Raw genomic sequence first — 24,994 nt, forward strand, 5'->3', positions numbered from 1 at the left:
ATGTGCCGCAGCCGACATGTATAAAGCGTCGGCGTCTCTCCTCACCAACCCAGACTCACCCTCCCCACCAATCCACACTCACCCTCCTCCCTCCGCAACACCATACCCAAGGCTCACCATGACGACCCCGCCCGACCCAGACTCACGGCTTCCTCCTGAACTCCTCACGATCATCATCAACACCCTCGACGTCAACGCGGACCGGGATACCTTGCTGGCCCTCCTCCGGGTCTCCCAGTTTACCTGGGAGGTCGCTGCCCGGCTCCTCTATCGCAACCTTTGCCTCAGCGGCCGCAAGATCAGTCAACTCCTCAACCGCGGTGCAGAAAATCACCACTTGTTCGATAGCATCGGAAAAACGCATGGCGCTGAGTTCTCTGCCATACGCCAGCAACTCCTGAAGCAGCATGGAGTCGGTCGCCGGACTCGCCTCGCCTTATCCTTCACCAAGAGCGTCGACTGGTACCTCTCGGTCGAGGCGGTATCACTGCTCCTGCGTGCGGCGATACCGCACACTCCCCTGTTCCCCAACGTCGTCGAGGTGCACCTGTCCCCCGAGCTTCAGTTCAACGCGTCGGGACCCCTAGTGCCCGCGGTTCCTAGCTTCATCGAAGTGCTGCTCCGCCCGCCTCCCAACAAAGTTCTGTTCGACTCTGTCCACATCAACGTCTGGGCCCCGATGGACGACGGACTGCTGTACTTTCTGGCCCCGATGAACGAAGGGTTGCTGTACTTTCTGCCAGCCAGAACGTACCGCGGCCTCCTGATTCACGCTTGCTGCCGTGATCAGGTCGACAAAGCCCTGCGAAGGTGGCGCCCGCAGTGGGAAGCGATGGCAGAAGTCCACTGGTCTCTCTTCCACACACGTTTGTACTGGGAGGTACTTGCCGAGTTTGGCAAGGACGGGTGCTTGAGTCGAGCACACAGAGTGGTCTGCTGGGTCCAACAGCCCGATCCAATCCTTATCGAGAGAGGGATCATCCAGACCAGCCCTTCCGTCCCTACAGCAGTCCCCCGTATCCAGTTTTACGTCGGCACTCGGCTCGATAGAATGCTGTTAAGGCTGAGTTCTGTACGCTTTACCAAGAGTATTTAACTGCCATGGGCTTGTGATAGAGGAGTGTGAGGATGCATGGCCGCTGTCGTGGTGGTGTGCCACACCTGCCCAGATTGATCCCGTTGTGTGTGACCGTGCAGGGCCCATCCCCTGGTTTTTAGCCTGTTTGTGGGCCGTGCCTGGCTGATCCGCGCGTTTCACAACGGCACATTTGCAGACCCCAAAGTCAAAAAAGCGCCGAGCAAAGCAAGCATACGAGCACAACGACTGACTGACGGGTTGGAATCCAGGCTCTAGGTGTGCCTTCCTCCTTGACAACCAGGATGGACCAAAGGCGACGACCCCCCCGGCGACTGGCGCGCTGCTTTTCAACTCTGCTCTGTTCATCTCACTAACTTACTTTACGAGCCTGCCCCGGACCTCGACGCTCGACCTCGACGCGCCCGACCTTGACGCTCGACCTCGACCTCGATCCCGACCTCGATCCCGACCTCGACAATGACGACCACCGTGACACCGCACTCGCTCCAAGACGCCCGTCTCGCCTTCCGGCGCTTCAAGCTTGACCCAGGCGGCCAAGTGCTCCCTCCCATCGCTCCGCCAAAGGCCGAAACCAAGCCGAAGCCATCTCCACGCATGGAGGGGGCCTCGGGAGGCTCGCTGCCGGCCGAGCTCCTCGTCATGGTCCTCGAGCACCTCGACGTCAACACTGACCGCAGCACATATCTCAGCCTGCTCTGCGTGTCGCCGATCTTCTGGGAAGAGACGGCGCGCGTGCTCTACCGCAATATCGACATGGGCGCCGACCAAGTACGCAGGATCTTCCGCGGGCAGATCAGCGACCGCACCCGCCTCGCCCTGTCGTTTATCAAGCTCCTCAACCTCGTCGACGTGCAGTACGCCGCCTTGCAAGCAATGTTCGCACAAGCGATCCCGCACCAACCTTTGTTCCCAAACGTCTACAAGGTGCATGTCGTCAGCACCCAGAGGATCCACGAAAGCAAGTGCTCGCCGGGCTACTTCCCGCCCCGCGACATCTTCCTCTTTGGGTCTACGCACATGTGTTTATCAAACGCGCAACACCTCGGGATTCTCAGGGGCCTGGCCGCTCAAGAGACGCTCAGTCTATCATGTCACGGTGACTCGCGAGCCGACGTAGAGTACACGCTGGCCCACATGCTGGCCCAGTGGAGCATGAAGTGGCATAAGGACGCCATGGTCTACTGGTTCGTCGACCACCTACACACCTTCAAAGATATCGGCCCGCTCGAGGTATCGTTCCCCGCCAATATCCGAATCCGATGCCGCACCCAAACTTGCCACGGCGATCTTCCCATCCTTTTCGGCCCCTGGGACGAAGACGACTCTCCAAGGGTTGTCCAGTTTCGCCGCGACTGCTGGCAGTACGAGCACGACGAGTGTCTTGTGTGCAATCAGAAGGATTCATATGGATGGGACCGAGAACGGCAGTTTAACGGCGAGAAGTTCACCAAGGCCTCAGCGAGGATGCACCGGAACACTCCGTGGGCCACCAGCATGCCAGTACTGTACCCTTGGTGGCAGAGGTAGCGCAAGATGCTAGTTACACCCCAGGGTATTGCGGGTTGCGGGCCTCGCTTGCACATCGCCGCCTCCGCCGGCCGACTGACTCGACGTTTGCTCACACTGCCGCTGTAACTCGGAGGATTCGTGAGCACGGGGGCGGTATGGCGCGTGGGGCGTGACCACACCCGCAGGGCTGAGCGACTTCCTGCGGATTGTCCTCGTGTTGGGACGCCCACTTCTGCGCCATGGACGGACGGACAGATGGCACAAGACGTCATTGTTCAAGACACACTCACTCGCCGCTCACACTCGTCGCCCACAGTCGCACTCTCACTCGTTCACCGCCCCGTTCCGCACCCAGCGCTCGCCCCGTCACCCTCTCACCCTCCTCTTCTCTCTTTCTCTTTCTCTTTCTCCTCCTCTCTATCTCCACTCAAGACTAGCAACCTCGACCCTCCTCTTTCCCCTTCACCCTCCAGCACTCACACTCAACCTCGACACCATGGCCCAACCCACAAAGGACCCGTTCTCCAAGCCGACAAAGGACCCGTTCCCCAGCGAGCTCATTGCCCTCGTTATCACCAACCTCGACGTCAACGCCGACCGCAACACAATCGTCGCGCTCCTCCGTGTCTCCCAGCCAGTTTGGCACCTCGCCGCGAAAGCCCTCTACACAAACCTCGACATCAGCGGTGACACGGTGTGCGCACTTCTCCTCGGTGGCGCAGACACCACCCCGTCCACCAAGACCAACGAGTTTTTCAACATCATCCACTCCACAGACGGGGAGCAACTGATCGAGCGCGAGCGGTCGCGCTCGACGAAGAAGCGGCACGAAAGGGGTGTGAGGGCATATGGTCGCGCACACCGGTTCCTGCACATCCCCTTCCCGTCCTGGTTCACGCTGCCCACGCTCCAGTATCCCATGGATGGTAGACGCAGCCGCGTCGAGCCGGCCCCGACTCCGACCAAGCCCGACGTCATGATTCCGCTCGGTCACTGCTTGAGCACTCGCACCCGTCTCGCCCTGTCGTTTGTCCAGCGCCTCAACCTGCGTGACCTGACCGACGACGCAGTCAACGTCATGCGCCACTCGGCGCTGCGTAGGGAGCCGCTGTTCCCCGGCGTCTCCCGGATTCACGTCTACTCGACCTCGAACCCGTACAGCTCTGACTGGCAGGTTCCCGCGGTCAAGAAGGTGTTCCATTCCCGTGACATTGTGCTGTTTAACACGGTCGACATCTGCGCCTGGCAGATCGAGTCGGCCGCCATTGCCGAGTACCTCTCTCCCAAGCGCATCCGGAGCCTCAGCATCCACAACGACCTGATCCAGCCTATGGCGACTACCTTCTCGTTTGACCGCGCTGCCCGCCCGTCGCCGTGGACTTCCGAATCGGTTGTTCACTGGTTCATCCAGGCCACGCTCGAGTTCGACAGGTTCGACGTGCTCGGGCGACCCGTGGACTTGCGGATGCCGTTTGCCAGGTGCTGGGTCGGGGAGCAGATCGACTCCGATGACGTCCCTCTCCCGCTGGGTGGTCCTGTTGGCGGCGGCTGGTTCGTGGGGCCCGGAGCGAACTTGAACAACGCCATGGGCTTTATGGCCAACACAGTCGGCGTTCAGCCCCCAGCCGGCCCCCTTGCTCAACCAACTCTCCCCCCGCCACCCGTTGCTCCTGCTGTTGCTCCGGGGCCAGTCTTTGGGCCAGCTGTTCCTCCTGCAGCCGCACCATCGACTACCACTGGTGCCGTTCCCCATCCCGTCCAGGTGGCCACCATCCCGGCGAACGTTACCGCTCCTATGGCCGGTATGGGCGTCCCTGCGCCTATCGCCCTTGCCCCAGGTGCGCCCTTTCCCCCTGGGGCCAATCTTGTCCTCGCTTTTGGTGGCGTCGGAGGCGGCGGTTTCGGCGCGATGAACCCCGGCATGCACCACGGCCCCGAGGTTATCCGCACCGGTGACTGGGACAAGCACAGCGACGGGCACCAATTCCGCATGGACAGCAAGAAGTTCAAGCACGCGGCGTGCTGCGTGTGCGGCGCCAAGGGCTGCTTTGAGGAGCGCGACTTTGGGGTCGTGTTCACGAAGCGCTGGTGAGCGCGGGTGGATGTAAATGTAGCATAGTAGCGATTACGATATTCCAGACAATGCATATTGTCCGAGAACTGAGCGAGGCCAGCCAGGTGGCGCGTGGGTGTCGACATGGTTGCACTGCGAGGTTTTGCGCAGAGTGGCGGCGGCCAGCAGTTCAGAAGGCGGCGATCGCGTGCCACCGCAAGAATCACAAAACAAATCGTCGTGGCCCAGTGGAACGGCGCCAGGCTCATAGGATGCAATCCTACGACACCTGGAGATCCTAGGATCGAGACCTAGCGGCGATACACTTCTTTTGTGGTCTTGGAACCAGAAGGGGGCGGGCTCGAGCGCACGGTGCGGTGCGGAGCTCCTGTGGGGTCGGTCGTGTCGGCGGCATCCCACGTGGCCCCGAGCTGCCAAGTTTGCCATCCACGCATCCATCTTCCCTTTTCCCCAGCGCCCAGTACGCATTTTTCCCGGCTGAACACGGTGCTCGCCATACTCATTTGCGTCCTTATATGCATGCGTACGCCGAGGGACGACCAGGAAATTTGCCCGCCGAGCCGTGGTGGACGATCGCGGCCAGGCAGAGAGCACGGGAAGACAGCGACACATGGCCAGCGCCGCCCGCTCGAGATACGCGTCGCTTCATGCAGCTGTGCTCTCTGGCCGCGGGCAGGCGTAATCTCGGGCAGAGTTGGCCGCGGCTGCAGGTCCGGACTGGAGTGCGGGTTCTCTCCGCTCAACTTCCGCTTGCCACCCAGGGGCGGCCCAGACATTCCCTCGTCATGGTTCTCCCAGAGGGCAAACCTAGCCGAGGCCATCGTTATCGATCATCGAGAGGTGGTGTATAGGTTGAATGGGCGACAGTGGACCTGCGGCCAAGTCTGGCCGCCAACCGCGCATAAGTCGATAGCGGAAGTTGGCCGGGTGGCACTTGTTGATAAACGACGGCAGATTTCGTACAGACCCACAAGTACGATGACAGCAACATTCGCCGCGACGTTCCCCAACCCCCCAACGGTGCGGGACGCAGTGTGAGCCCCCCGCCCCCCTCGCCCAGCGCTGACCCCAGCCTGCCCGCGCTCGCCGTCAAGCCGTGGCTCGCGCCCCCCAGCGAGGAGTACTACCTCACGAATGCGCGCGTCGTCGACGCCGGCGCCGGCCGCCTCCTGGATGGCTTGCGGGCCATCACGGTGCGCGACGGGCACATCGTCGCGGTCGAGCCCGTGGACGCGCCCCTCGACCCTGGGGTGCGGGTGCACGACCTTGCCGGCGCGTACCTCTGCCCCGGGCTCATTGATGCGCACGTGCACGTCACTGCTGTGCCGGGCGTGCAGACCATGGCCGCGCTCGTCAACGTCCCCGACCAGCTCGTGACCCTGCGCTCGATCTACGTCCTCCGCGGCATGCTCGCGCGCGGCTTCACGACCGTGCGGGACACGGGCGGCGCGACCAAGTTTCTCGCCGACGCGATCGCGGAGGGGCTCGTCCCCGGCCCAAGGCTATACCAGTGCGGGCAGGCCCTCTCCCAGACCGGGGGGCACGGGGATTTTGTGAGCGGCGCCGGCAAGTCGACGTGCTGCGGAGGGCACTCGGCCTGCCTCGGCCGCGTGGCGGACGGCGTGCCGGCCGTGCTGAGGGCCGTGCGTGAGGAGCTCAAGCAGGGCGCAGACTTTATCAAGGTCATGCTTGGCGGCGGGGTGGCGAGCGAGTCGGACGCGATTGAGACAGTGCAGTTTCTCCCGGAGGAGGTGCGGGCCATCACGGCGACCGCGTGGCAGATGGGCCGGAAGATGGTCACGGCGCACGCGTACACCGTCGAGGCGATACGCCACGCCATTGACAACGGCGTGCGCGGGATCGAGCACGGCAACCTGATTGACGAGGACACGGCCAAGCTGTGAGTGTGGGGCTGGGATCTCGCTGACGGCAGCATGGCGGAGAAGGACATCTTCCTCACGCCCACGCTCAGCTGCTACGGCATCATGGTCCGCGCGCCGTTCGAGGACTTCCTCAACGAGGACGGGCGGGGCAAGAGCGCCGAGGTGATGCAGCAGGGGCTCAATGCTCTCAAGGTGGGTTCTTGGCTCCTGCTCGCTGACCCCAGATCGCAGAGGACGCCGGCGTGACAGTGTGCTACGGCTCCGACCTCCTCATCTCGATGCACGCGCTCCAGACAGGCAAGTGAGCTGCCCTGCAGCACAGCTGACGCCGCAGAGGAGTTCACTGTACGCGCAACGGTGCTGCCCGCCGCGACGATCCTCAGGCACGCGACCGTCAACCCCGCGCGCATGCTCGGCCAGGCCGGCCGCCTCGGTGTCGTGGCGCCGGGTGCCGTCGCCGACCTGCTCGTTCTGAGGGCCAACCCGCTCGAGGACATCACGGTGCTCGACCGGCCGGAGGAGTACCTCCAGGCTGTGGTCAAGGAGGGCAGGGTCGTCTCGGGGGCGTTGTAGGGGCCGGAGGGAAGCATGCAGACGGGTTGTGTGCAGCTTGTGTGCAGCTCGTGCGAGGTGGCCGGTTGAGCACTCGCACCCGGACGAGTCAACGCCGTGGCCGCACCGCCCTCCTATCTGCTCCGCTCTCCACTGTCTGCTTCGTTCTCCACTGTCCTTCATCTCTCTCTACTCGTTTCAAGCCCCTCCCAACCTTCAACCGACTCACCCAACCTCTCACCTCTCTCACATCTCTCTCACCTTCGCTGCGCATCCAGGGTGAACCCCCACCGCCTCCCCGCCGAGGTTTGGCACATGGTGATCAATGACCACCTCGATGTCGAAACCGACCGCTCCACCCTCCCTGCCCTCCTCCGTGTCTCATCGACGCTGTGGTACGAGGCTGCGCGGCTACTCTACTGCAACATCGACATCAGCGGCGACAAGATGGCCAAGCTTCTTCTTTCCAGCACGAACAACCCCCTGGCCTACCTTGCTCGTCCCAAGCGTGCCCACTCGGCATGCTGTCACACGAAGGAAAAGAACTTCCTGGCGCTCACCCTAACCAAGCCCCTCGACCCCAAGGAGATCCTCGACCAGGCGGAATTGGACACTCTCACCCTCACCAAGCCCCTCGACCAAACCAATGACTTCATTTGGGCTTTTGGCGACACGGTCCACTCTCCCGACGTCAGCCCTCGCACCCGCCAAGCGCTCTCCTTTATCCAGCGGCTCAGTCTCCGGGACCTCACGGTCCGCCACCTCAACCTCATGCTCGCCATGGCAATTCCCGGAGACATCCTCTTCCCAAATGTATTCAAGCTCCACGTCCACTCCATCTCAAACCCTTTTGAGTGGTACCAGGACAAGGAACGTCGGGATCGCTACTCCTTCTGCCCACGCACTGCGTTATTCGGCGCGATCCATCTATGCGCCTGGGGAGCCTTCGCCCCGCTCATGGCTTCAGTCCTGCCGGCAAGAAAGTACCTCACTGTCAATCTGCACAACGAGCACATGAACATCATCCTCGCCGACTGGTTCAGCAGGGTCCAGGAGCCGTGGGACAAGTCGTCCAGGGTGTACTGGTTCGTCAAGGAGGTGAACCACCACTCCAAGCTGCCAGAGCACCACCTCCGGCCCGCCGGATACCCCCACTTGCCCCAGAGGGCTCCGCCAGCTCGATGTCTGGTGGGTAGCTGTGACGACGGGAGCTCTGCACCAAAGATTCCTTCGGGCGACTGGGACGAGAGCGAGACTTCCGAGCACCAGTTCCGCATGGATTCTGGTGAGCACACTGCTTGCGTTGTGTGCAACGCCAAGATGGAGTTTGGAGACCGTACGTTCGGGTGCTCGTTCACGACGAGCTTGTAGATCTAGATACCTATGCAACCTGAGTATGCAACCAGAGGAATCGACAGTCATACTAGAATGAATGAATGTAGCTTGGTTGTGTGCAGCAAGGGTGGCGGCCAGTAGGCATATGAGGCACGGAGCGAGCCGTATCCCAACGCGCTGTCTAGCGCGGGGCGGGTGGCTCAGTCGGTAGTTGAAAGCTACGATTGTTTCAACCAGGTCCGGGGTCACACATAGGACGGCGGTTCGAGCCCGACTGTGACCTGACATCCAAGCGGGGATTCAAAAAGGGAAGGCGTATTATTTTTGTTTGTGGCAGTTCAGAATCGTTCAGCCGAGGTGGATGTGTCAACGCCCGTGCACGGGCCACATTCCTTTCTCCACCATTGCCCTTCTTCTCTTCTCTCTCCCATCCAAGTTCAACCTGTTTGCAACTTCACTTCACCCTTCTCCCTCACACCCATCTTGCCTCCCTCGCCCTCTCACAGCCCCTCCGCGATGCACGCGCGCCACCTACCCGCCGAGATATGGCACATGGTCATCAAGGACCACCTCGACGTCAATGCCGATCGTTCAACCTTCCTCGTCCTCCTCCGCGTCTCGTCGTCGCTGTGGTACGAGACCGCGTCGATCCTCTACCGCAACCTCGACATTAGTGGCGACAAGATGCGCAGGCTTCTCCTTAACGGTGCGCGCAATCCTCCTACCGCGCCACCGACCCCTCCCGTGCGTCATCACCCGGCATGTCCCAACCGCCCCAATGGTATCAGAACACCCGCCCGCCCCAAGTCTTTCAGTCGGAGCGAGTGTCATCGGAACTGTGCTCCCGACGACGCTCTAGACGCCACAGATATTAGCCCACGCACACGTCAAGCCCTCTCCTTCATACAGCGTCTCAACCTCCGCAACATGGACAAATCACATGCCAAGGTCATCCTCGCGGCTGCGATCCCCAATGTCGTCCTTTTCCCAGGTGTGATCAAGCTTCACGTCTACTCTACAATCACCCGGCTGCTGTGGGCCCAGCTCTTCGTCCGCTGTGACCAAAGCATAGCGCTGTTCGGAGCGATTCATCTGTGTGCATGGGGTGCGCAAGCCTCCATCATCGCCTCAAAGCTGGCTGCCAAAAAGTACCACACTCTCAACCAGCACGGATGGTCCATGCACCTGATGTGGTCAGAAACGTTCAGCCCTCTCCATGAGCCGTTTGACAAGTCGTCCAGCGTGCATTGCTTTGTCGACAAGGTGGAGTCGCACACCGTGCTGCCGGAGTACACTCTGTCGTCTTTGCTTTACGTCCCACCGGCTCGATACCTGGTGGGAAGCGCACGCAACAGCGCCTCTACGCCTCACATCCCTGTGGGTAACTGGGACAAAAACGAGACCTCCCAGCACCAGTTCCGAATGGATTTGAGCCAGCACGCCCCTTGCGTCGTTTGCGGCGGCAAGATGAAGCTTGACGACCGTGTGTTCGAACGCACCTTCACCACGAGCTGGTAGACAGTAGTATGAGATGCAACCAGAGCAATGAACCACATCTCCAATACTGGGCTGAATGCAGCCTGGTTGTGACGCGAGAGAAGGTGTGCCGCGAGGGAAGGTGGCGAATGTAAGACCAAGGGCGCCGATCACTCAACTTGCCGGTGTGCGCAACTTCTCTTCTTCTCCATTCTCCATTGTCCTCCTCCTCCACAACTCACTCGACACAACCAACAAACCACTCACCATCCCGCTTCACACCTCTCCACCCACTCACTCACCCTCCTCACATCACTCGACACCCTTCTCGCCTCACTCACCTCTCCGTCGCCACCCAAGATGGACGCCCGCCGCCTTCCCCCCGAGATTTGGCACATGGTGCTCGAACACCTCGACGTCAACGCCGACCGTCAAACCTTCCTCGCCCTTCTCCGCGTCTCGTCTTCCCTGTGGTACGAGGCTGCGCGCGTACTCTACCGCAACCTCGACATCAGCGGCGATAACATGAGCAAGCTTCTCCTTGCGAGTTCCCCGAAGCCGCCGTCCAAACCGCCCACCGCCGCTTCTGATCCAAAGCGTCACCACTGGGCATGCCCCAATGGCAGAAGGCACGTGGATGATTCGGACAGCGAGTCCGCCGCCTCGACCGAGTGCGATCCGGCAGAAAGCGAGTGCCATCGGGGGTGCCTGCCGGAAGACGCACCCCAGACCCCAGACCTAAGCCCTCGCACACGCCAGGCCCTGTCCTTTATCAAGAGACTGAACCTGCGTAACCTGGTCTACTGGCACGTCGAGGTAATGCTCGACGCCGCTGTTCCTGGTGTTGTCCTCTTTTCGGGTGTGACCACGCTTCATATCTACTCTACCGACCCCAGCCTTCTCCCTGCAGGCCACATCAACTACTACCGCTGCCAAGTGCTGTTCGGCACTGTTGATCTGTGTGTCTCGGGCGCAGCGCCAATCATCATTTCCACGAGCTCGTAGATACATATGTAGCACGAGCATGCGATCAAATGAGCCTAATAGCGTCGCTCAGCTTTGTGCAGTGAGGGAAGGTGCAGCGAGCGCGCGAGGGAAGGTGACTAATGGCAAGGATCAGCGCCCGGGTGAGTCGAGGCCCGTGCGCAACTTTCCTCCCAGTTCCATTGCCCTTCTTCTCTCTACCGCACACTTTCCTTCCACAACACCCACAGACCCCAACCCACCACCATCTCACTCCCATCTTTCTCACTCACTCACCTTCTCACCTCACTCACCCCCTCACTACAGCACGCTTCCAAATGAACGCCCCCCGTCTTCCCCCCGAGATCTGGCACATGGTCATCAACGACCACCTCGACGTCAACGACGACCGCGCCACCTTCCTCGCCCTCCTCCGCGTCTCGTCTTCCCTCTGGTACGAGGCCGCCTCTGTCCTCTACCGCAACGTCGACATCAGCGGTGACAAGATGAGCAAGCTCCTCCTTGCCGGCGGCGCCACGCGCCACCACTCGGCCTGTCGCGCCTTCAAAAAACCGGTCACTCGCACCATGTCCTCCCGCCGCGGAGAATGCCACCCCGACTGTGTTCCCGACAGCACTCTCCAGTACCCAGACCCAAGCCCCCGCACCCGCCTGGCTATCTCCCTCATCCAGCGGCTCAACCTTCGCGACATCACCATCAAGCACGTCAGCCTCATGCTCGCTGCGGCGGTTCCCGATGTCGTCTTGTTTCCGAGCGTGGACAAGGTCCATGTCTACTTCACTGTAGACAGCACGATGATCAGGGAGAAGCTGAGCGATCGCAAGCACTTCCCTCACACGATAAAGCTCTTCGGTGCGATTCACCTGTGCGCCTGGGGCAAGGATTTTCGCAAGGCCTCAAAACTCACAGTCAACAAGTACAACACTCTCAGCCTGCACACAGAGTGGATCCCCGTCTATGGTGTAGCCCCCTCGTTCATCACCAACCCTGCGTGGTTGGACAAGTCTGCCGACAAGCACTGGTTCATTGAAATGGTCGACGACTTGGACCCCCTGCCAGTATTCGAGCCAGAGTACAACGCATGGGACCTGGTCGCCTCACCCGCTCGGTTCCTTGTGGGTATGGACCACCGTTCCTCGCCCAAGATCCCCATCGGCGACTGGGACGAAAACGAGACCTCCCAACACCAGTTCCGCATGAACTCGAGCGAGCACGCCCCTTGCATCGTGTGCGGCGGCAAGATGAAGCTTGACGAACGTGCGTTCGGCTGCACTTTCACGACGAGCTGGTAGACGAGCAAGAGCGACCGGTGACTGGTGTATGTAGTGTACAGTGTGTATCGGCGTGGCATGTGGGTGCATAGTGGACTGGAGGTGGCTGTGTGCCTGGCACGAATGAATCGATGACCAATGTGTGGTGCTCGTGGGGGTGCCTCTGCTTCCGCTTAGGCTCTCTTACCCTCAGACATCACTCAAACTCAGCCTGCGGTGAGCCGTTGCACGACAACGCTCACCGTCTGCAGCACCAAGGCTCACGATGGCACCTGCCCCCTATGCAGGACACACGTCCACCACCCTCCCATTGTGTGCGAGGTTGTTTCCATGGCCCGCAGTGGCACTTCAACCCCACACAAGCAGGCCCAAGCGGGTCTGCTCGGGCGAGGGGCGATCACCGACCTGCACGTGTTGTGTGCCATCCCTCGAGCACCTCACGGCGCTCGAGCGGCCCGATGAGGTTCAAAGCTTGGAGCAAGGAGGGCAAGGGGTATGCCTATTGTCGTGGGCATGGTGTGCTGTGATGTGCGTAGCTTGGGTGTGTGCCGCAGGAGGGAAGGGGCCATGTCTCATACCACAACAAGCGCCCTGCCGCCACACCGGCCCTCGTGTGCAACACCTTCCTGCGTCACTCGCCGCGTCCTCTCACGGCCTATATCATCCGCTCGGCACACCCACTAGCCACCATGCACTCCCACGAGCTGCTGCACCCCCAACATGACGCCCCGCCTCCCCCGCGTCCTCATCTACCGCATAATCAACATCCTTGACGTCAACGCCGACCGCGGCACGCTGCTCTCCCTCCTCCGCGTATCCCAGGACTTTTGGGGCATGGCCAGCCGGGTGCTCTACCGCAACCTCGACATCAGCGGGGACAAGATGTGCCAGCTCCTCCTGTCCAGCAACGGCATGCAGCACCACACGACATGTGACAGCCGCAGCCCGACCTGGGAGCGGGGGTGTCCTCCTCGCTGTTTCGCCAACGCCAACGCCGCCCTCCAGACCCCGCGCCCGAGCCAGCGCACGCGCGACGCCCTGTCCTTCATCTGCCGGCTCAACCTGCGCAACGTGTCCACCCACCACGTCGAGACCATGCTCGCCGCTACGATCCCCCACGTCGCCCTGTTTCCCGGCGTGACCAAGCTCCACCTCTACTCCTCCCCCAACGACCGCCCGCAGTATCGGCACATCGTCACCTTTCCCCGCACGGTACTGTTCAACGCGATTCACCTCTGCGTATGGGGCACGGGCGGCAAGAATGAGAGCCCGACTCAGGTCGCCGCAGTCCTCACAACCAACAAGTACCTCAGCATCAACTCGCACGAGAAGACCATCTCGTTCAACCCCGGAAACATGTTCAGCCTTCGACACGACCCCTGGGACGAGTCGTCGCGCCGGTACTGGTTCGTGCAGGTGCTGCACTTGGCCGAGCTGCCAACGCACGATTACGCTATCAAGAAGGTCCCGCCCGCTCGATGCCTGGTGGGCAGGACGCGCGACAAGGGCTCGGTGCTCAGCATTTCGGACAGCGAGTGGGATGAGAGCGTGGCGCACGAGCACCAGTTCCGCATGGACACGAGGGAGCACGAGCCATGCGGCGTGTGTGGCGGCAAGATGAAGTTTAACAAGCGTGCGTTCGGCTGTACGTTCACGAAGAGCTGGTAGATGGGCCAGAGGCGAGCGGTGGCTAGCGTACAGTAGTGTACAGTGTGCAATGGCGTGGTGGGGGGGTACAGATATAGTGTATAGTGGACTGGAGGTGGCTTCGCGATGAATCGCCGTTGCTTGCCGCTGGCTTCCCAGCTTCAACCGGCGATCTCAGAGCGACGCAAAGTGGTCACGGAGGGCGCGCTTGTGTCGAGATCTCTGTGGTGCGCGCCATGTGTGTGTGGGCTGCTCCCCCTCAGTTGTGTACGAGGGGGAGCGGTGCTGATGTCAGACGCAGCGCCCCGGCTTCTCTTAGTCCGCTCATGGGCGCAATCCCTCCCCTCTCTACGTCATCACCTCATCTCCACACTCGAGACTCCAGGCGCTCCCAAGGCGTGAACTCTTGCACTCCAGCGCTCACCAGTCCACATCTCACCTTCACCCGGTGCCACCTCCGACCTGCTCGTGCGCTGCGATCCCTCCTCGACGGGCCAGAGGAGCACCTCGAGGCTCTGCCGAACGAGGGCACGCCATCCTGGGGTCAGTGTAGTGGCGGTGGTGTGTGTTTCTGTACGTACGCTACTTGTGTTCAGCGACAAGTTAGCAAGGCCCATGTCCCATACGGCAGCAAGCGCCCGATGACCCGCCCCGCCTTTGTGCCCTACACTGTCCTCCCTGCGTCATCATGTTCTCACCACATCCTCTGCACGACTTATCCTCTGCTCTGCCCGGCCACACACCTACTTTCTACCATTCCCTCTCACACCAGCACCCTCATCGACTCGCTACGCACACAAGATGCCCCCCCGCCTTCCCCCCGAGGTGTTCAACAATGTGATCGACAAACTCGACCCGAACACCGAACGCGCCACAATCCTCTCCCTCCTCCACGTCTCCAAGGCAGTGTCGTACATGGCCACCGAGGTGCTCTACCGCAACCTCGACATCAGTGGCAACAAGATATGCACCCTCCTCCTTTCGAGCGGCGCCAAGCGCCACGACAAGGAGTGCCGCGCCAGGCAAACCATCGATCCCAGCCGCCCCTTCGAGCGCGGCGAGTGCCATCCCGGCTGTATCCCCGACGCCAGTATGAGCAACCCAGACCCTAGCCCCCGCACCCGCCACGCCCTGTCCCGCATCCGGCGGCTGAGCCTGCGGGACCTCAAGACCAGCCACGTTCGGAAGATGCTCGCGGCGACCATCCCAACCGTCGTGCTCTTCCCGGGCGTCACAGAGCTCCATATCTACTCGACCAAGTACACGAAGCCTGAGGACAAGAGCTGCGATCTCCACACTTACCCCCGCACAAAGCTCTTTGACGCTGTTCATCTGTGCGCTTGGGAGTACGCCCCCGCGTCGATTGCAACCAACCTCACGGTCAAGAGGTACCACTCCCTCAACCTCCATGCACGATTCATGGACATGACGAGTGCCGACCACTTTAGCTATCGCCACAACGCGTGGGACCGGTCGTCTCGTCAGAACTGGTTCGTCAACGTGCACCGCGGCTACGGGCTGCCCCTCCACCGCCGGTGTAACCGGTACGTTCCGCCCGCCCGATGCCTGGTGGGTAGGAGCACCGTCCTGGCGATTCCCCACGGCGACTGGACAGCGGCCAACACCACCAACCACGAGTTCCGCATCGACGCGGCCGAGCACGCTCCGTGCGTCGTGTGCGGCGGGAAGATGGAGTTTGCTGCCCGGCAGTTCGGGGCCACATTCACCTCGAGCTGGTAGATACATGAACTTGCGAGCAGCGGCGAGCCAGTACTGTCTACAAATATATATGCTCCATACACCCATGCCTCTATGCCAAGCGCTTATTGTTGCTGTCCGAGCGACCACGCTCTGTCCATTCTGTCGTGGGCCTGAACTTCGCCAACCGCCACAACCGTCCCCTAATGCCCTGAATAGGAATCCGGTTTAGCCCAGCACCCCGCCCATTAGCCCAACTCCTAATGCCCGCCACCCCCACGTGGTAATTTAACCCACCCCCCACCTAAGCGTCCACGTGTCGTCCAGCGCATTGATCGCGCGTCGATGATCGCGCCGACAACCGCCAGCAACAACTAACCGACCGACTCTCCACCCTCCACACCACAAGCACCATGGAAGCCGACCCATTGTACCACGTCAAGCAGCTCTTCCACCAAGGTGCGGCCGCCGCCTGGACGCGCTAACCCCAGGCTCGTACAAGGCGACGATCGCCGAGGCGTCCGCCCAGCCCATCACCCCGGGCGACGACGCGGCGGCGCTCCCGCGCGCAGTGTACGTTGCGCGCGCACACCTCGCCCTGCAGCCCGCGCAGGCGCGCGAGGCGGCCGCCGTGCTCGCGCCGCTCCTCGCCCTCTCCCCCGCTCCTCCGAGCGCGCGCGCCGCCGCCGCCCTGGCAACGTACCTCTCCTCTTCGGGGCAGGAGCGCGCCGCCGCCGTCGACGAGGTGCGCGACCTCGTGCTCGAGGTCGAGGGGGACGAGGTCGAGGCCGACGTCGAGGGGCCGACCCGCGTCCTCGCCGGCACCATCTTCGTGCTGGAGAAGGAGAACGAGGAGGCGGTCGCTACACTCACTGAGGGCGCGGCCAAGACCGACCTCGAGTGGTGGGTCTGGAGGGCGAACAAGCTGACGAAAGCATCGCGCTGCTTACCCAGCTCCTTCTGGCCCTCGACCGCCGCGACCTCGCCCAGCAGCAGTACGCGGCCGCTAAGCGCATCGGCAACGACAGCACGCTGGTCCAGGCCATCGAGGCGTGGATCGGGCTCAAGACGGTGCGTTGGCTGCCGGAGTGACGCTGACCTCCCCAGGGAGCCCGCCCCCTCCACCAGGCGTACTACTTCTACGAGGAGCTGTACCAGCTGCCTGCGGGCCGCACGCCGCCTGTCCTCGCGTCGCACGCCGCCGCCCACCTCCTCCTCAGCCACGTCGACGAGGCAAAGGCCGACGTGCAGGAGGCCCAGGGGCGCGACGGCGGCGCAGACGACGCCAACGTGCTCGCCGTGGCGACCTCGCTCGGCGACGACGAGGCAGCGGCCAAGCTCGCCGCCACGGCGCACCCCTTCGCGACCGACCTCGCGGCCAAGGACAAGGCGTTTGACGAGGCCGCTGCCAAGTTTGCCATTGCCGCTTAGGCGTTGTAGATTACCATGATGAAAATGTAGAAATGAGGCAGCTATCCCATGATGTCTACTAACTACAACCGTGGGCGGGGCGGCGCCGCAGCGTCGTACGCCGCGCGAATCTCGCCCTCGGACGCGCCCCACTTGCCGGCGCTGAGCGTCGACAAGAAGCGCCACAGCGAGTCGGCCGTGTCGACCGGGCGCTCCTGCACGACCAGGTGCCCGGCGTCGACGATGATCTCGTTGCGCGACAGCGCCGCCCGCCACACCATCTCGTGCGTCCTCCCTGGGCCCTTGCCGGGCCCGCTCGTAGCCGACGTGTCGCCGGCCATGGCGAAGGCAACGGGCATCGACAGGCTCTTGAGCTTGGCCCACCCGATTCCGGGGCCTCCAGGCTCGCAGAACACGGCGGCCTCGCACCATGCCGGCGTCGCCAGCGTCACGGCGCCATCGGGCTTGCTGTAGTCGACCGGCACGATCCCGTGGGTCATGTACAGGTCGAAGATCGAGTCGGCCCATGGTGCGAAGAACGGGCTATCCCTCAGCGCCTTGTACGCCTCGGCGCGCGACGGCCAGATGTCGCGCCGCCTCATCGCAGCCGGCACCATGTAGTAGCTCTGGAGGGGGTTGCGCACCGCGTCGTCGTGGTTGACAAAGTGGTTGGGCGTCATCGGATCAACGAGGAACAGGCCCGAGAACAGGTCGGGCCGCGCATGCGCCGCCTGCACCAGCCCGTTGCCGCCGAACGAGTGGCCGAGGCCGATGACGGTGCGGGGCCGCCCCGCGCCCGTCGCCGCGCCCCAGCGCAACTGCCACCCCGCGTCGTCGTCCACGCGCGGCAGCACGTGCTGCACAAAGTTGAGAACGTCGCGCGAGTCGTCGACCCACGACTGCGCGGCGCCGAGCCTCCCGGCGTTCAGGTCGACCGACGCGCCGTGGTTCGTATCGTCGAGCAGCCAGATCTCGTCGATCGTCACCTGCCCGCCCGTGAGCGGCGCGAGGGTGCCGAACGCCTCGGTGGCTGCTGCGGGGCGCGCGAGGATATCGTGCAGGATCGGGTGCCAGTGCTGTTTGGTCAGCACAGCCAGCGGCATGATATCTCACCTCCTTGTGCAGCCCGTTGGCGTGAGTGCACACAAGGGTCACGCCCCCAGTCGGCTTGTCCCGGCGCCAGCGCTCAGCCGCGAGCCACAGCCCGGGCGGCGCGGCAGCCTTGGCCTCGTCAAGGGACCACTGGGTGGCGTCCGTACGGATACGGATACACTCGACCGACTCGGCCGTGACGCGCGCGCTCCGCTCCTCCTTGGTCTCGTTCTCGGAGGGCGCCGACTTGCGGAACGGGCTCGGGAGGCGCGAGGCGGCGCCAGTCGCCTCCTTCAGCTCCTTCGGGTACGCAGCCGGGGCGGCGTGGTACGAGCGCGTGAAGCCTGGCGGGGGCGGCGCGAGGTCGGGTCGTGGCGGCGGTGGTGGGGCAGTCGTCTCGGGGTGCGGTAGGAAGGGGAGGAAGGGGCGGAGCGCACCGTCCGGGATGGGCGGCACCGTGCCGGTGAACGGCGGGTACACACCGATGGGCGATTTTTCGCCTGGCTGTGCGCGTCGCGATTGTCTCTTTGCCCTCTTTGCCATGGTGTGGGTGTGGACGACGAAGAGGAAAGACGCGTGGGCTCATTTTATCCTGGGTGGGGGATAATGTTGTCAACAGCCTCGCCCGGTCCAGTGTCAACGCCGGTTGCCGGTTGCCGCGCCACGCCGCCGGCCAGCGATACTCAAATCAGATTTGACTAATGAGTTTTGATTAGAACCCACTTTTCTAAATGGATAATCGACGATCAATGACGTAACTAAATCTGCGAGTTGAGGCCGTAAACGACGCAGGCACCGCCCGCCCACCCGCGCAGCCTGCACATGTCTCACAGCCATCAACCGCCGCAATATCAACCCTCACAACTCTCTTGACTCATCAACAACTCCCTCGAGGCGACTCTTGGCGCTCATGGCCGCTGCACTTGGGCCGTCGGCCTCACCGGGATCCCCAGACGCAGCAGTAGCCGGCCCGTCACACTCGCCTTCAAGCTCTGCGACGCCAAGACCTCCCTCTCCAAAGGGCCAGCAGCGGGCCCTGGCGACAACGGGTGCGCTTCAAACAACGCATACCGACGAGCTCCCACGAGTCGTGCCAGCCGCGGCAGTCATCGACACGAGCTCGCATGCCGATGTGCACGTCCTCCCCCGGCGGTTCCTAGGGCCCATGCCGCAGAATGTCGTCAACTCGGAAGGCACACTCCGCCGTCGCAAGCGCATGCACGACGTCCGACGCAAGGCAATGGGCAAGCTGCTCGGGACGACTGCTGAAGACGAGCTGCTTGGGATCGACGAGGGCGTGCACGAACCAGGTGTGCCCGGGCGCCGGCGCAAGGCGGTCCATCGCTTCAAGGTGCGGTACAGGGACTTGACGGACAACTTGCAGGAGCAGGACGTCGACGTCAACGAGAGCGACAGCCCGAGCGACACTAGCAGCGAGGACGAGGAGGAACGTGGAGGTTTTCTATGGGGTGGAGGGAAGCAGAAGAGCCCGAAACCCAAGGATAAGAAGGGCAAGAAGAAGAAGAAGCTGCACAAGGACGTCTGGATCGGCGGCAGCTTCGACATCGGGCGCGAGTTCAAGACGGTATCTGGTGCGGGCGCACCAGATTCCGGAGTGACAAACGACACAGGACCGGGCACAGCAGAACCGGATAGACCGACGCTCGAGGAGGCGGTGGACGACCCGAGGGGCGCCGAGAAGATGGCAGCGGCGCAGCTGGGCGACTGGAGCTCGAAGTTGCAGGCTGTCACCGGCGATGATGGCCCGTCATCTCCTGGTACACCCAAGCCAACGACACTATTCGGCCCACCGCTCGCCGAAGCATCATCATCCCGGCGCCCAAGCCGAGGCAGCACGCTGTTATCACAGTCACAGGACACCTCTGTGCGCTCGGGACAGTCATCGGGGGTCGAGACGTTCGTCACTGCCCACTCGCATACCGACCACATGGGTGACGACGCGTCTGATACGTCGAGCTTTATCGCCCACGTACCGCCTGATCCTTCTGGCCCTCGGCCTCAGCCGAGTCCACCCCAGCCGAGTCAAGGCGGGTTACGCACAACGTCCGAGGTATCGCTGCTGCACAACACTGCGTCGCAGGCGTCGAGCAGCCATGCTCTTGTGGCTGCTTCGGGAACGCAAGATGAGCACGGCCGGCGGGCCAGCAAGCTTGCCACGAGCTTGTCCGACGGGAGCAAGCGCCTACGGTCGGCGATCAGAAAGGGCAGCGCCGCGCCAGACTCGACGGCGGCAGCGAAGCACACACTTGGCCGTATCAATACCAAGACCGTCCAGTTTCCGGCCGACCCAGCGACGATTTTCACACCTAGCGAGGGTGTTTTCCGCCAAGGAGACGAAGCGCCAGCAGACCCTGTTTCCGTGCTCACTCGCCCTCCCACCCATGGCACCAGTGCCGACGCGCAGCAGGATCTGTTGATCGACACGGACGACTTCATGCCCGGTGGCATTGTCATGCGGGACCGGGTGCTCGTCAAGGTCGGACGCCACTTAGCCGACCGGCTTGGACCATTTGACGAGGCTCAGCAGGTGAGCGAGAACCCTGGCCACACTGACACGCCAGCGCCGAAACCCATGCTACCGCTTCGATGACATGGAAGAGTACGTCCTCGCCATGACCATGACGTCTGTCGACTTTTACCAGGACTGGGTGGGTGGTGGTACAGGGGTGGTGCTGACATGCAGCGGTTCAAGTGCCAGGAGAGGATGAAAGGGCACAAACGACTCGTCTACTCCATCCCTCTGTCGCGACCCACCACGCTGTCGGTGTTCAACCCGCGCGACATGACGCTTTGCCTCACGTGCGACTGGGCGACCATTGTGCGCCAGACTGCCCGCAACAATGACAGAGGCACGCGCAGGTCGACGGCCGTGTGGGACCGTATCCGACACAGCGTGGCTGCCGATGTCGTCGGCATTGAACGGCACGGCTCTGCCGTACTCATTGTCAAGTTTGGCGAGAGGTCCCGCGCCCTCGACTGGAACTGGTACCTGATGGGCCAGCTCGACTACAAGCTTCCACCACAGATTGACATTCGGATTCCTGCGCTGCGGACGTCCGTCCGGGTACCCATTCCAGAGGAGAACGCTACGAACGTTATCAACCGCGACACGATCATCAGCGGGGCGTGGGAGCTAATCTTGGCGGACAATGAAGCGACCGAGATTCTCAAAGAGCTCAAGAAGGTGCCGAGGCCCGAACTTGCGTGGAAGAACCACGACGCGACGCTCGACTGGATCGCGTACCCGACGTCCGTGACCGGCAAGCGCCGCGAGTGGGCGGTGCTGGCAAGCTTTGCAGAGAGCGGCAAACATGGCAATCTGCAGGTCCGCGACGCGAGCCACCACGCCGTCAGGGTCAAGCTCGAGGACGGGACACAGATCGACGAGCCGCCTGGGGTGGAGGGGTATCTCATCCGACACGCCAGCGACGTTGCGCGCAAGGAGGCAGTATACGTCTCGACCAACGACGGCGTTGTGTTCGTTGCGTCTCCAAAGCACGCCAAGCCGCCATTACACCCTAAGAAGGAGGGCTCGACGCCGGCGGATATCTTCCCAGAGGTGCTCAAGACGTTCCTCGCGGTGGAGCACCGCCGCGTGGCGCAGTTCATTGAGGGGTGCGCCGGCGCCATCGACCTGAGAGATATCGAGTCGATCGAGATGCTGGAGCCGGCGGCTCAGGATGCGCCCCCACTCTCGCCAGTGTCCCCGGTCTCGCCGGTCTCTCCTATGTCTCCTACGACCGGCCTCTCCCTCCGCCGCACCCGGACGGAACACGTGAAGCGGACTGTCGTGAAGAAGGCGGGAAAGAAGAAGGAGCGAGAGTTCAAGGTGACTCTGGTATCCGGGGCGCACATCCGTTTCGAGGCCCACACGCCGTCCGATGCGGAGGAGTGGGTCGAGCGGCTCAGCGCACTGGTCGACTACTGGAAGCACCGACACCGGGTCGACGCGCGGCAGCGTATGGACGCGGTCCAGCGGTTCGGCGGCAACAAGCTGTCGTTCCGAAACGACCTCGACTTTGACGCCCAGCAGGAGCTCGACGACGTGTGGAACTGGTGTGTGATTGAGGGGTGCCGTGCGATCACCAACTCTGGGAGAATCTTCATCAAGCAGTCGGCGTACAAGAAGTTCAAGTGGGTCAGAGCAGGGGAAGACGCTGACGCCAGGTCGTTCTTTGTGTGCTTGACGTCGGGGTGTCTGGTGCTGTTCCGAATGCACGGCAGCGCCGGCCTGCGCCCGCGGCAGATGGTGTATCCGCTCTTCGGGGCATATGTGCGTGGAGTGGCCTGACACCGCACTGACAGCCCAGGTCTACTCTGGCCTGCTGGCCCATGATGAGCTCACGGACGCGGTACACGAAGCCGCGTTCAACCCGTCGGCGAGGATCTACGGCGACGGGCTGCAGACGACGGACGGGGTCGAGGACTGCAGCTTTGCGGTGCGGATCACGTGGCCGACGGCGAAGCACAAGCACAAGGCGGCTGCGCAGCCGTGGGACGAGGCCGGCGACAACGATAACGACAACGGCAACGACAGCGGCAAGAAGTCGGCGGGGAGCAGCTTCATCCCGCCGGCGCTGACGCACAAGCCGCCACAGCTCCTCCTCTTCCGCGCGCGGTGCAAGGTGGGTACCGGGGCTCGACTCTGCTGACAGGCGCTAGCTCGAGCGCGACCGCTGGGTGTGGGCGATCAACGCAGAGATGGAGCGGCAGGCGCGCCAGCACCTCCGCGAGGAGGAGGTGCTGCGCAACCACGGCAATCTGCCGAGACGGTCGACGCTGCAGCACGCGCTGTCGAACCGGTCGGCGCGGAGCGGGCGGAGCGGTATTATTACATATTCATAATTGCATAGTTATAGCATGATACTGGGTGGACAGGCTGCGGGTCGACGGAACTCGACGAAGCTGGGACGTAGGGAGAGCCTGCACCCCTGCCACACGAGCACGCAGAGCCAGTCGCCCCCGCGCCCTCGTCGCTACCCGCAATACTCGGCGGGCGACATTGCTCCAGTGCGGTCGCGCGGTGATAACAACATGCATCGGGCTACAACAACAGTGAGATGGGATGTGAGTGGTGATGGGGATGGGTACGCCTACTCGAGCGACTCGGGGCCGCGGTGCTCTGCAGCGTCTGCACCCCCGCCCAGCTCCATAGCCCGCAGACGCTCCGACAGCTCGCGCTCGACGCGCACGCTGCGGCGGCGGTGCGTGACGGGGCTAGCGGCGCGGAGGCGGGCGCGCGCGCCGTCTAGCGGCGTGTCGGGTCTCGAGGTGGCCGAGCCGCCCGAGCCCGACGGCGAGCGCGAGCGCGAGCGCACCTCCGCTCCGCGCTCCTCGGCCGGCGCAAGCGCAGTAAGCAGCGAGCGCGGGCTCTGCAGCGGCGCGAGCGGCGTCGCCGGCCGGCTGGGCTCGGGCGTGAACCCCCTAATCGCGCTGTCCGGCTCTGGCGTGAAGCCGCGCACGGCGTCGGGCGCGCGCGCGAGCCACTTGGCGCGGATGAGCGCCCAGTCCTCCTTTGTCCTGCCCGCGCCGCCTAGCGAGCTGCGCGAGAACGACGCGCGTGCATGCGTCTTCTTCGTGGGGCTGCGCGCTGGCGCGGGCACGACCTCGTCGGCGCGCTCGACGCGCACGGCCGCCTCCCGCTCGGGCGGGGACGCGGTGAACACGAGCTTGATGGCCCGCGCGACATAGTACCCCCGCTCGCCGTCGCTGTCGTGCGCGCACGCAAACTGCAGCTGCACGGCGTAGCGCAGGCACTCGCGCGTGCGCGGCGGCGTCGTCGCGGCTGCGCCGGCTGGCTCTGGCTGTGCGACGTACGTCCGCTCGCGGGCGAGCAGGCGCGCACCGTCGTCCAGCTTGCGCAGGTCGTACGGGATGACAAACACCTTGACCGCGGCCGAGGCGGTGCGCACGAGGATCTGCAGCTGGCCGACGGCTGCGACGCGGTACCCGGGGAACGGGGGCGGCGCGGACGCCTCGTCCGCGCCGGTATACCGGTCAAAGTACCACCCCTCGAGGTCGACGTCGGCGACCCAGGGGGAGTGGGCGGCGCCAGCAGGCCGGGGCGCGGCCTCCTCCCCGCCACTGAGGTCGTAGTACGTCGCCGCGAGCGGGAGGTTGATGGGCGCGGGGGCGCGCAGCGCGGCCGGGCAGCCGGCGCCGCGGCCCATCGCGCGCAGCTGCAGGCCGAAGCGGTCGGTCGCGTGCGGCGCGTGCTGCGACATGCGCGAGTGGAGCAGCGAGAGCTGGTAGCTGCCCAGGAGGGGGTGAGAGCGCGAGAGGGACGACGGCGGGGGCGAGGGCGTCGTCGCCGACAGGGCCGTGGGCGACGGCGGCGTGCGCGCAGACGGCGACGGCGTCAGGTGCGTCACTGATGGCCGCCTCCGCGAGGGGATGGGCACGCCGCCCACGTGCGCGCCCGACGACTTGCGCCGCTTGGGCTTGAGACCCGGCGTGATGGGCGGCTGCGAGAGGGGCGACGAGGTGAGGGGCGAGGCTGGGGGGTTAGCTGGGTTATGTCCGATTCAAATAGCTACGCACTGGAGTGGGCCGCATACGGGGACGAGTACCCCGGCGGCGAGGGGATCGTTATCGTCATTGCTGTGGGCTATGGCGCGGGGTGGGTGGGGTGGAGCTGAGAAGCGATAGGTGATGGAGGTAGATTGTAGGCAGAGATGGTGCAGCTCCCGTTCGAGTCGCTCGACGCCAGTGGCGACTCGCTCGCCGTCGTCTCGTCGGCCGAGTGAGCGGGGAGACGCCGCTGAGGGGCGGCGGTGCGGGGGTGCGGGGTGGGCGGGCCCGGGCGGTCAGGGCGCCGAGCGAATGCCGGCTGGGTCGGTGGGTGGGTGGCAAAGATGTGCGCTGCTACGTGCGCGGCGTGGTCGGTGTCGTGGGGCGTGTTGGACGGGTGCTGGTCATGTTCAGACGCGAGGTGCGAGGGATA

General features: G+C 63.4%; 13 protein-coding genes and 1 non-coding gene across 14 annotated transcripts; 12 read left to right on the plus strand and 2 right to left on the minus strand.

Moving 5' to 3' along the window:
* Nucleotides 1-118: 118 nt before the first annotated feature.
* On the plus strand, nucleotides 119-1,096 carry Q8F55_000572 (uncharacterized protein; the record flags this gene model as incomplete). Its single annotated transcript, XM_069349224.1, has 1 exon — nucleotides 119-1,096. The coding sequence occupies one exon, from the start codon at nucleotides 119-121 to the stop codon at nucleotides 1,094-1,096; it is 978 nt and encodes a 325-aa protein (XP_069212768.1).
* Nucleotides 1,097-1,555: 459 nt separating this feature from the next.
* Nucleotides 1,556-2,626, plus strand: Q8F55_000573 (uncharacterized protein; the record flags this gene model as incomplete). The annotated part of the gene is made up of 1 exon (XM_069349225.1): nucleotides 1,556-2,626. One exon carries the CDS (start codon nucleotides 1,556-1,558, stop codon nucleotides 2,624-2,626), a length of 1,071 nt encoding a protein of 356 aa, XP_069212769.1.
* A 478-nt stretch (nucleotides 2,627-3,104) lies between these two features.
* On the plus strand, nucleotides 3,105-4,700 carry Q8F55_000574 (uncharacterized protein; the record flags this gene model as incomplete). The annotated part of the gene is made up of 1 exon (XM_069349226.1): nucleotides 3,105-4,700. The coding sequence occupies one exon, from the start codon at nucleotides 3,105-3,107 to the stop codon at nucleotides 4,698-4,700; it is 1,596 nt and encodes a 531-aa protein (XP_069212770.1).
* Nucleotides 4,701-4,895: 195 nt separating this feature from the next.
* Q8F55_000575 lies at nucleotides 4,896-4,984 on the plus strand. The gene has a single exon. It is a non-coding gene; the product is annotated as a tRNA-Met (tRNA).
* A 345-nt stretch (nucleotides 4,985-5,329) lies between these two features.
* Nucleotides 5,330-8,488, plus strand: Q8F55_000576 (uncharacterized protein; the record flags this gene model as incomplete). Its single annotated transcript, XM_069349227.1, has 6 exons — nucleotides 5,330-5,337; nucleotides 5,755-6,582; nucleotides 6,616-6,757; nucleotides 6,790-6,866; nucleotides 6,949-7,134; nucleotides 7,396-8,488. The coding sequence occupies 6 exons, from the start codon at nucleotides 5,330-5,332 to the stop codon at nucleotides 8,486-8,488; spliced, it is 2,334 nt and encodes a 777-aa protein (XP_069212771.1).
* Nucleotides 8,489-8,968: 480 nt separating this feature from the next.
* Q8F55_000577 (uncharacterized protein) lies at nucleotides 8,969-9,970 on the plus strand (the record flags this gene model as incomplete). Its single annotated transcript, XM_069349228.1, has 2 exons — nucleotides 8,969-9,196; nucleotides 9,362-9,970. The coding sequence occupies 2 exons, from the start codon at nucleotides 8,969-8,971 to the stop codon at nucleotides 9,968-9,970; spliced, it is 837 nt and encodes a 278-aa protein (XP_069212772.1).
* Nucleotides 9,971-10,288: 318 nt separating this feature from the next.
* On the plus strand, nucleotides 10,289-10,933 carry Q8F55_000578 (uncharacterized protein; the record flags this gene model as incomplete). Its single annotated transcript, XM_069349229.1, has 1 exon — nucleotides 10,289-10,933. The coding sequence occupies one exon, from the start codon at nucleotides 10,289-10,291 to the stop codon at nucleotides 10,931-10,933; it is 645 nt and encodes a 214-aa protein (XP_069212773.1).
* Nucleotides 10,934-11,229: 296 nt separating this feature from the next.
* Q8F55_000579 (uncharacterized protein) lies at nucleotides 11,230-12,204 on the plus strand (the record flags this gene model as incomplete). The annotated part of the gene is made up of 1 exon (XM_069349230.1): nucleotides 11,230-12,204. The coding sequence occupies one exon, from the start codon at nucleotides 11,230-11,232 to the stop codon at nucleotides 12,202-12,204; it is 975 nt and encodes a 324-aa protein (XP_069212774.1).
* A 699-nt stretch (nucleotides 12,205-12,903) lies between these two features.
* Nucleotides 12,904-13,851, plus strand: Q8F55_000580 (uncharacterized protein; the record flags this gene model as incomplete). The annotated part of the gene is made up of 1 exon (XM_069349231.1): nucleotides 12,904-13,851. The coding sequence occupies one exon, from the start codon at nucleotides 12,904-12,906 to the stop codon at nucleotides 13,849-13,851; it is 948 nt and encodes a 315-aa protein (XP_069212775.1).
* A 780-nt stretch (nucleotides 13,852-14,631) lies between these two features.
* Q8F55_000581 (uncharacterized protein) lies at nucleotides 14,632-15,570 on the plus strand (the record flags this gene model as incomplete). The annotated part of the gene is made up of 1 exon (XM_069349232.1): nucleotides 14,632-15,570. The coding sequence occupies one exon, from the start codon at nucleotides 14,632-14,634 to the stop codon at nucleotides 15,568-15,570; it is 939 nt and encodes a 312-aa protein (XP_069212776.1).
* A 371-nt stretch (nucleotides 15,571-15,941) lies between these two features.
* Nucleotides 15,942-16,959, plus strand: Q8F55_000582 (uncharacterized protein; the record flags this gene model as incomplete). Its single annotated transcript, XM_069349233.1, has 4 exons — nucleotides 15,942-15,987; nucleotides 16,020-16,431; nucleotides 16,464-16,599; nucleotides 16,657-16,959. 4 exons carry the CDS (start codon nucleotides 15,942-15,944, stop codon nucleotides 16,957-16,959), a joined length of 897 nt encoding a protein of 298 aa, XP_069212777.1.
* A 62-nt stretch (nucleotides 16,960-17,021) lies between these two features.
* Q8F55_000583 (uncharacterized protein) lies at nucleotides 17,022-18,573 on the minus strand (the record flags this gene model as incomplete). Its single annotated transcript, XM_069349234.1, has 2 exons — nucleotides 17,022-18,014; nucleotides 18,052-18,573. The coding sequence occupies 2 exons, from the start codon at nucleotides 18,571-18,573 to the stop codon at nucleotides 17,022-17,024; spliced, it is 1,515 nt and encodes a 504-aa protein (XP_069212778.1).
* A 622-nt stretch (nucleotides 18,574-19,195) lies between these two features.
* On the plus strand, nucleotides 19,196-22,896 carry Q8F55_000584 (uncharacterized protein; the record flags this gene model as incomplete). Its single annotated transcript, XM_069349235.1, has 6 exons — nucleotides 19,196-20,578; nucleotides 20,613-20,699; nucleotides 20,735-22,185; nucleotides 22,219-22,324; nucleotides 22,362-22,676; nucleotides 22,714-22,896. 6 exons carry the CDS (start codon nucleotides 19,196-19,198, stop codon nucleotides 22,894-22,896), a joined length of 3,525 nt encoding a protein of 1,174 aa, XP_069212779.1.
* Nucleotides 22,897-23,144: 248 nt separating this feature from the next.
* Nucleotides 23,145-24,649, minus strand: Q8F55_000585 (uncharacterized protein; the record flags this gene model as incomplete). The annotated part of the gene is made up of 2 exons (XM_069349236.1): nucleotides 23,145-24,547; nucleotides 24,592-24,649. 2 exons carry the CDS (start codon nucleotides 24,647-24,649, stop codon nucleotides 23,145-23,147), a joined length of 1,461 nt encoding a protein of 486 aa, XP_069212780.1.
* Nucleotides 24,650-24,994: the final 345 nt, after the last annotated feature.

This window comes from Vanrija albida (assembly GCF_041260175.1).
Source record: "Vanrija albida strain AlHP1 chromosome Unknown contig_1, whole genome shotgun sequence".
NCBI classification, from domain to species: Eukaryota; Fungi; Basidiomycota; class Tremellomycetes; order Trichosporonales; family Trichosporonaceae; genus Vanrija; species Vanrija albida.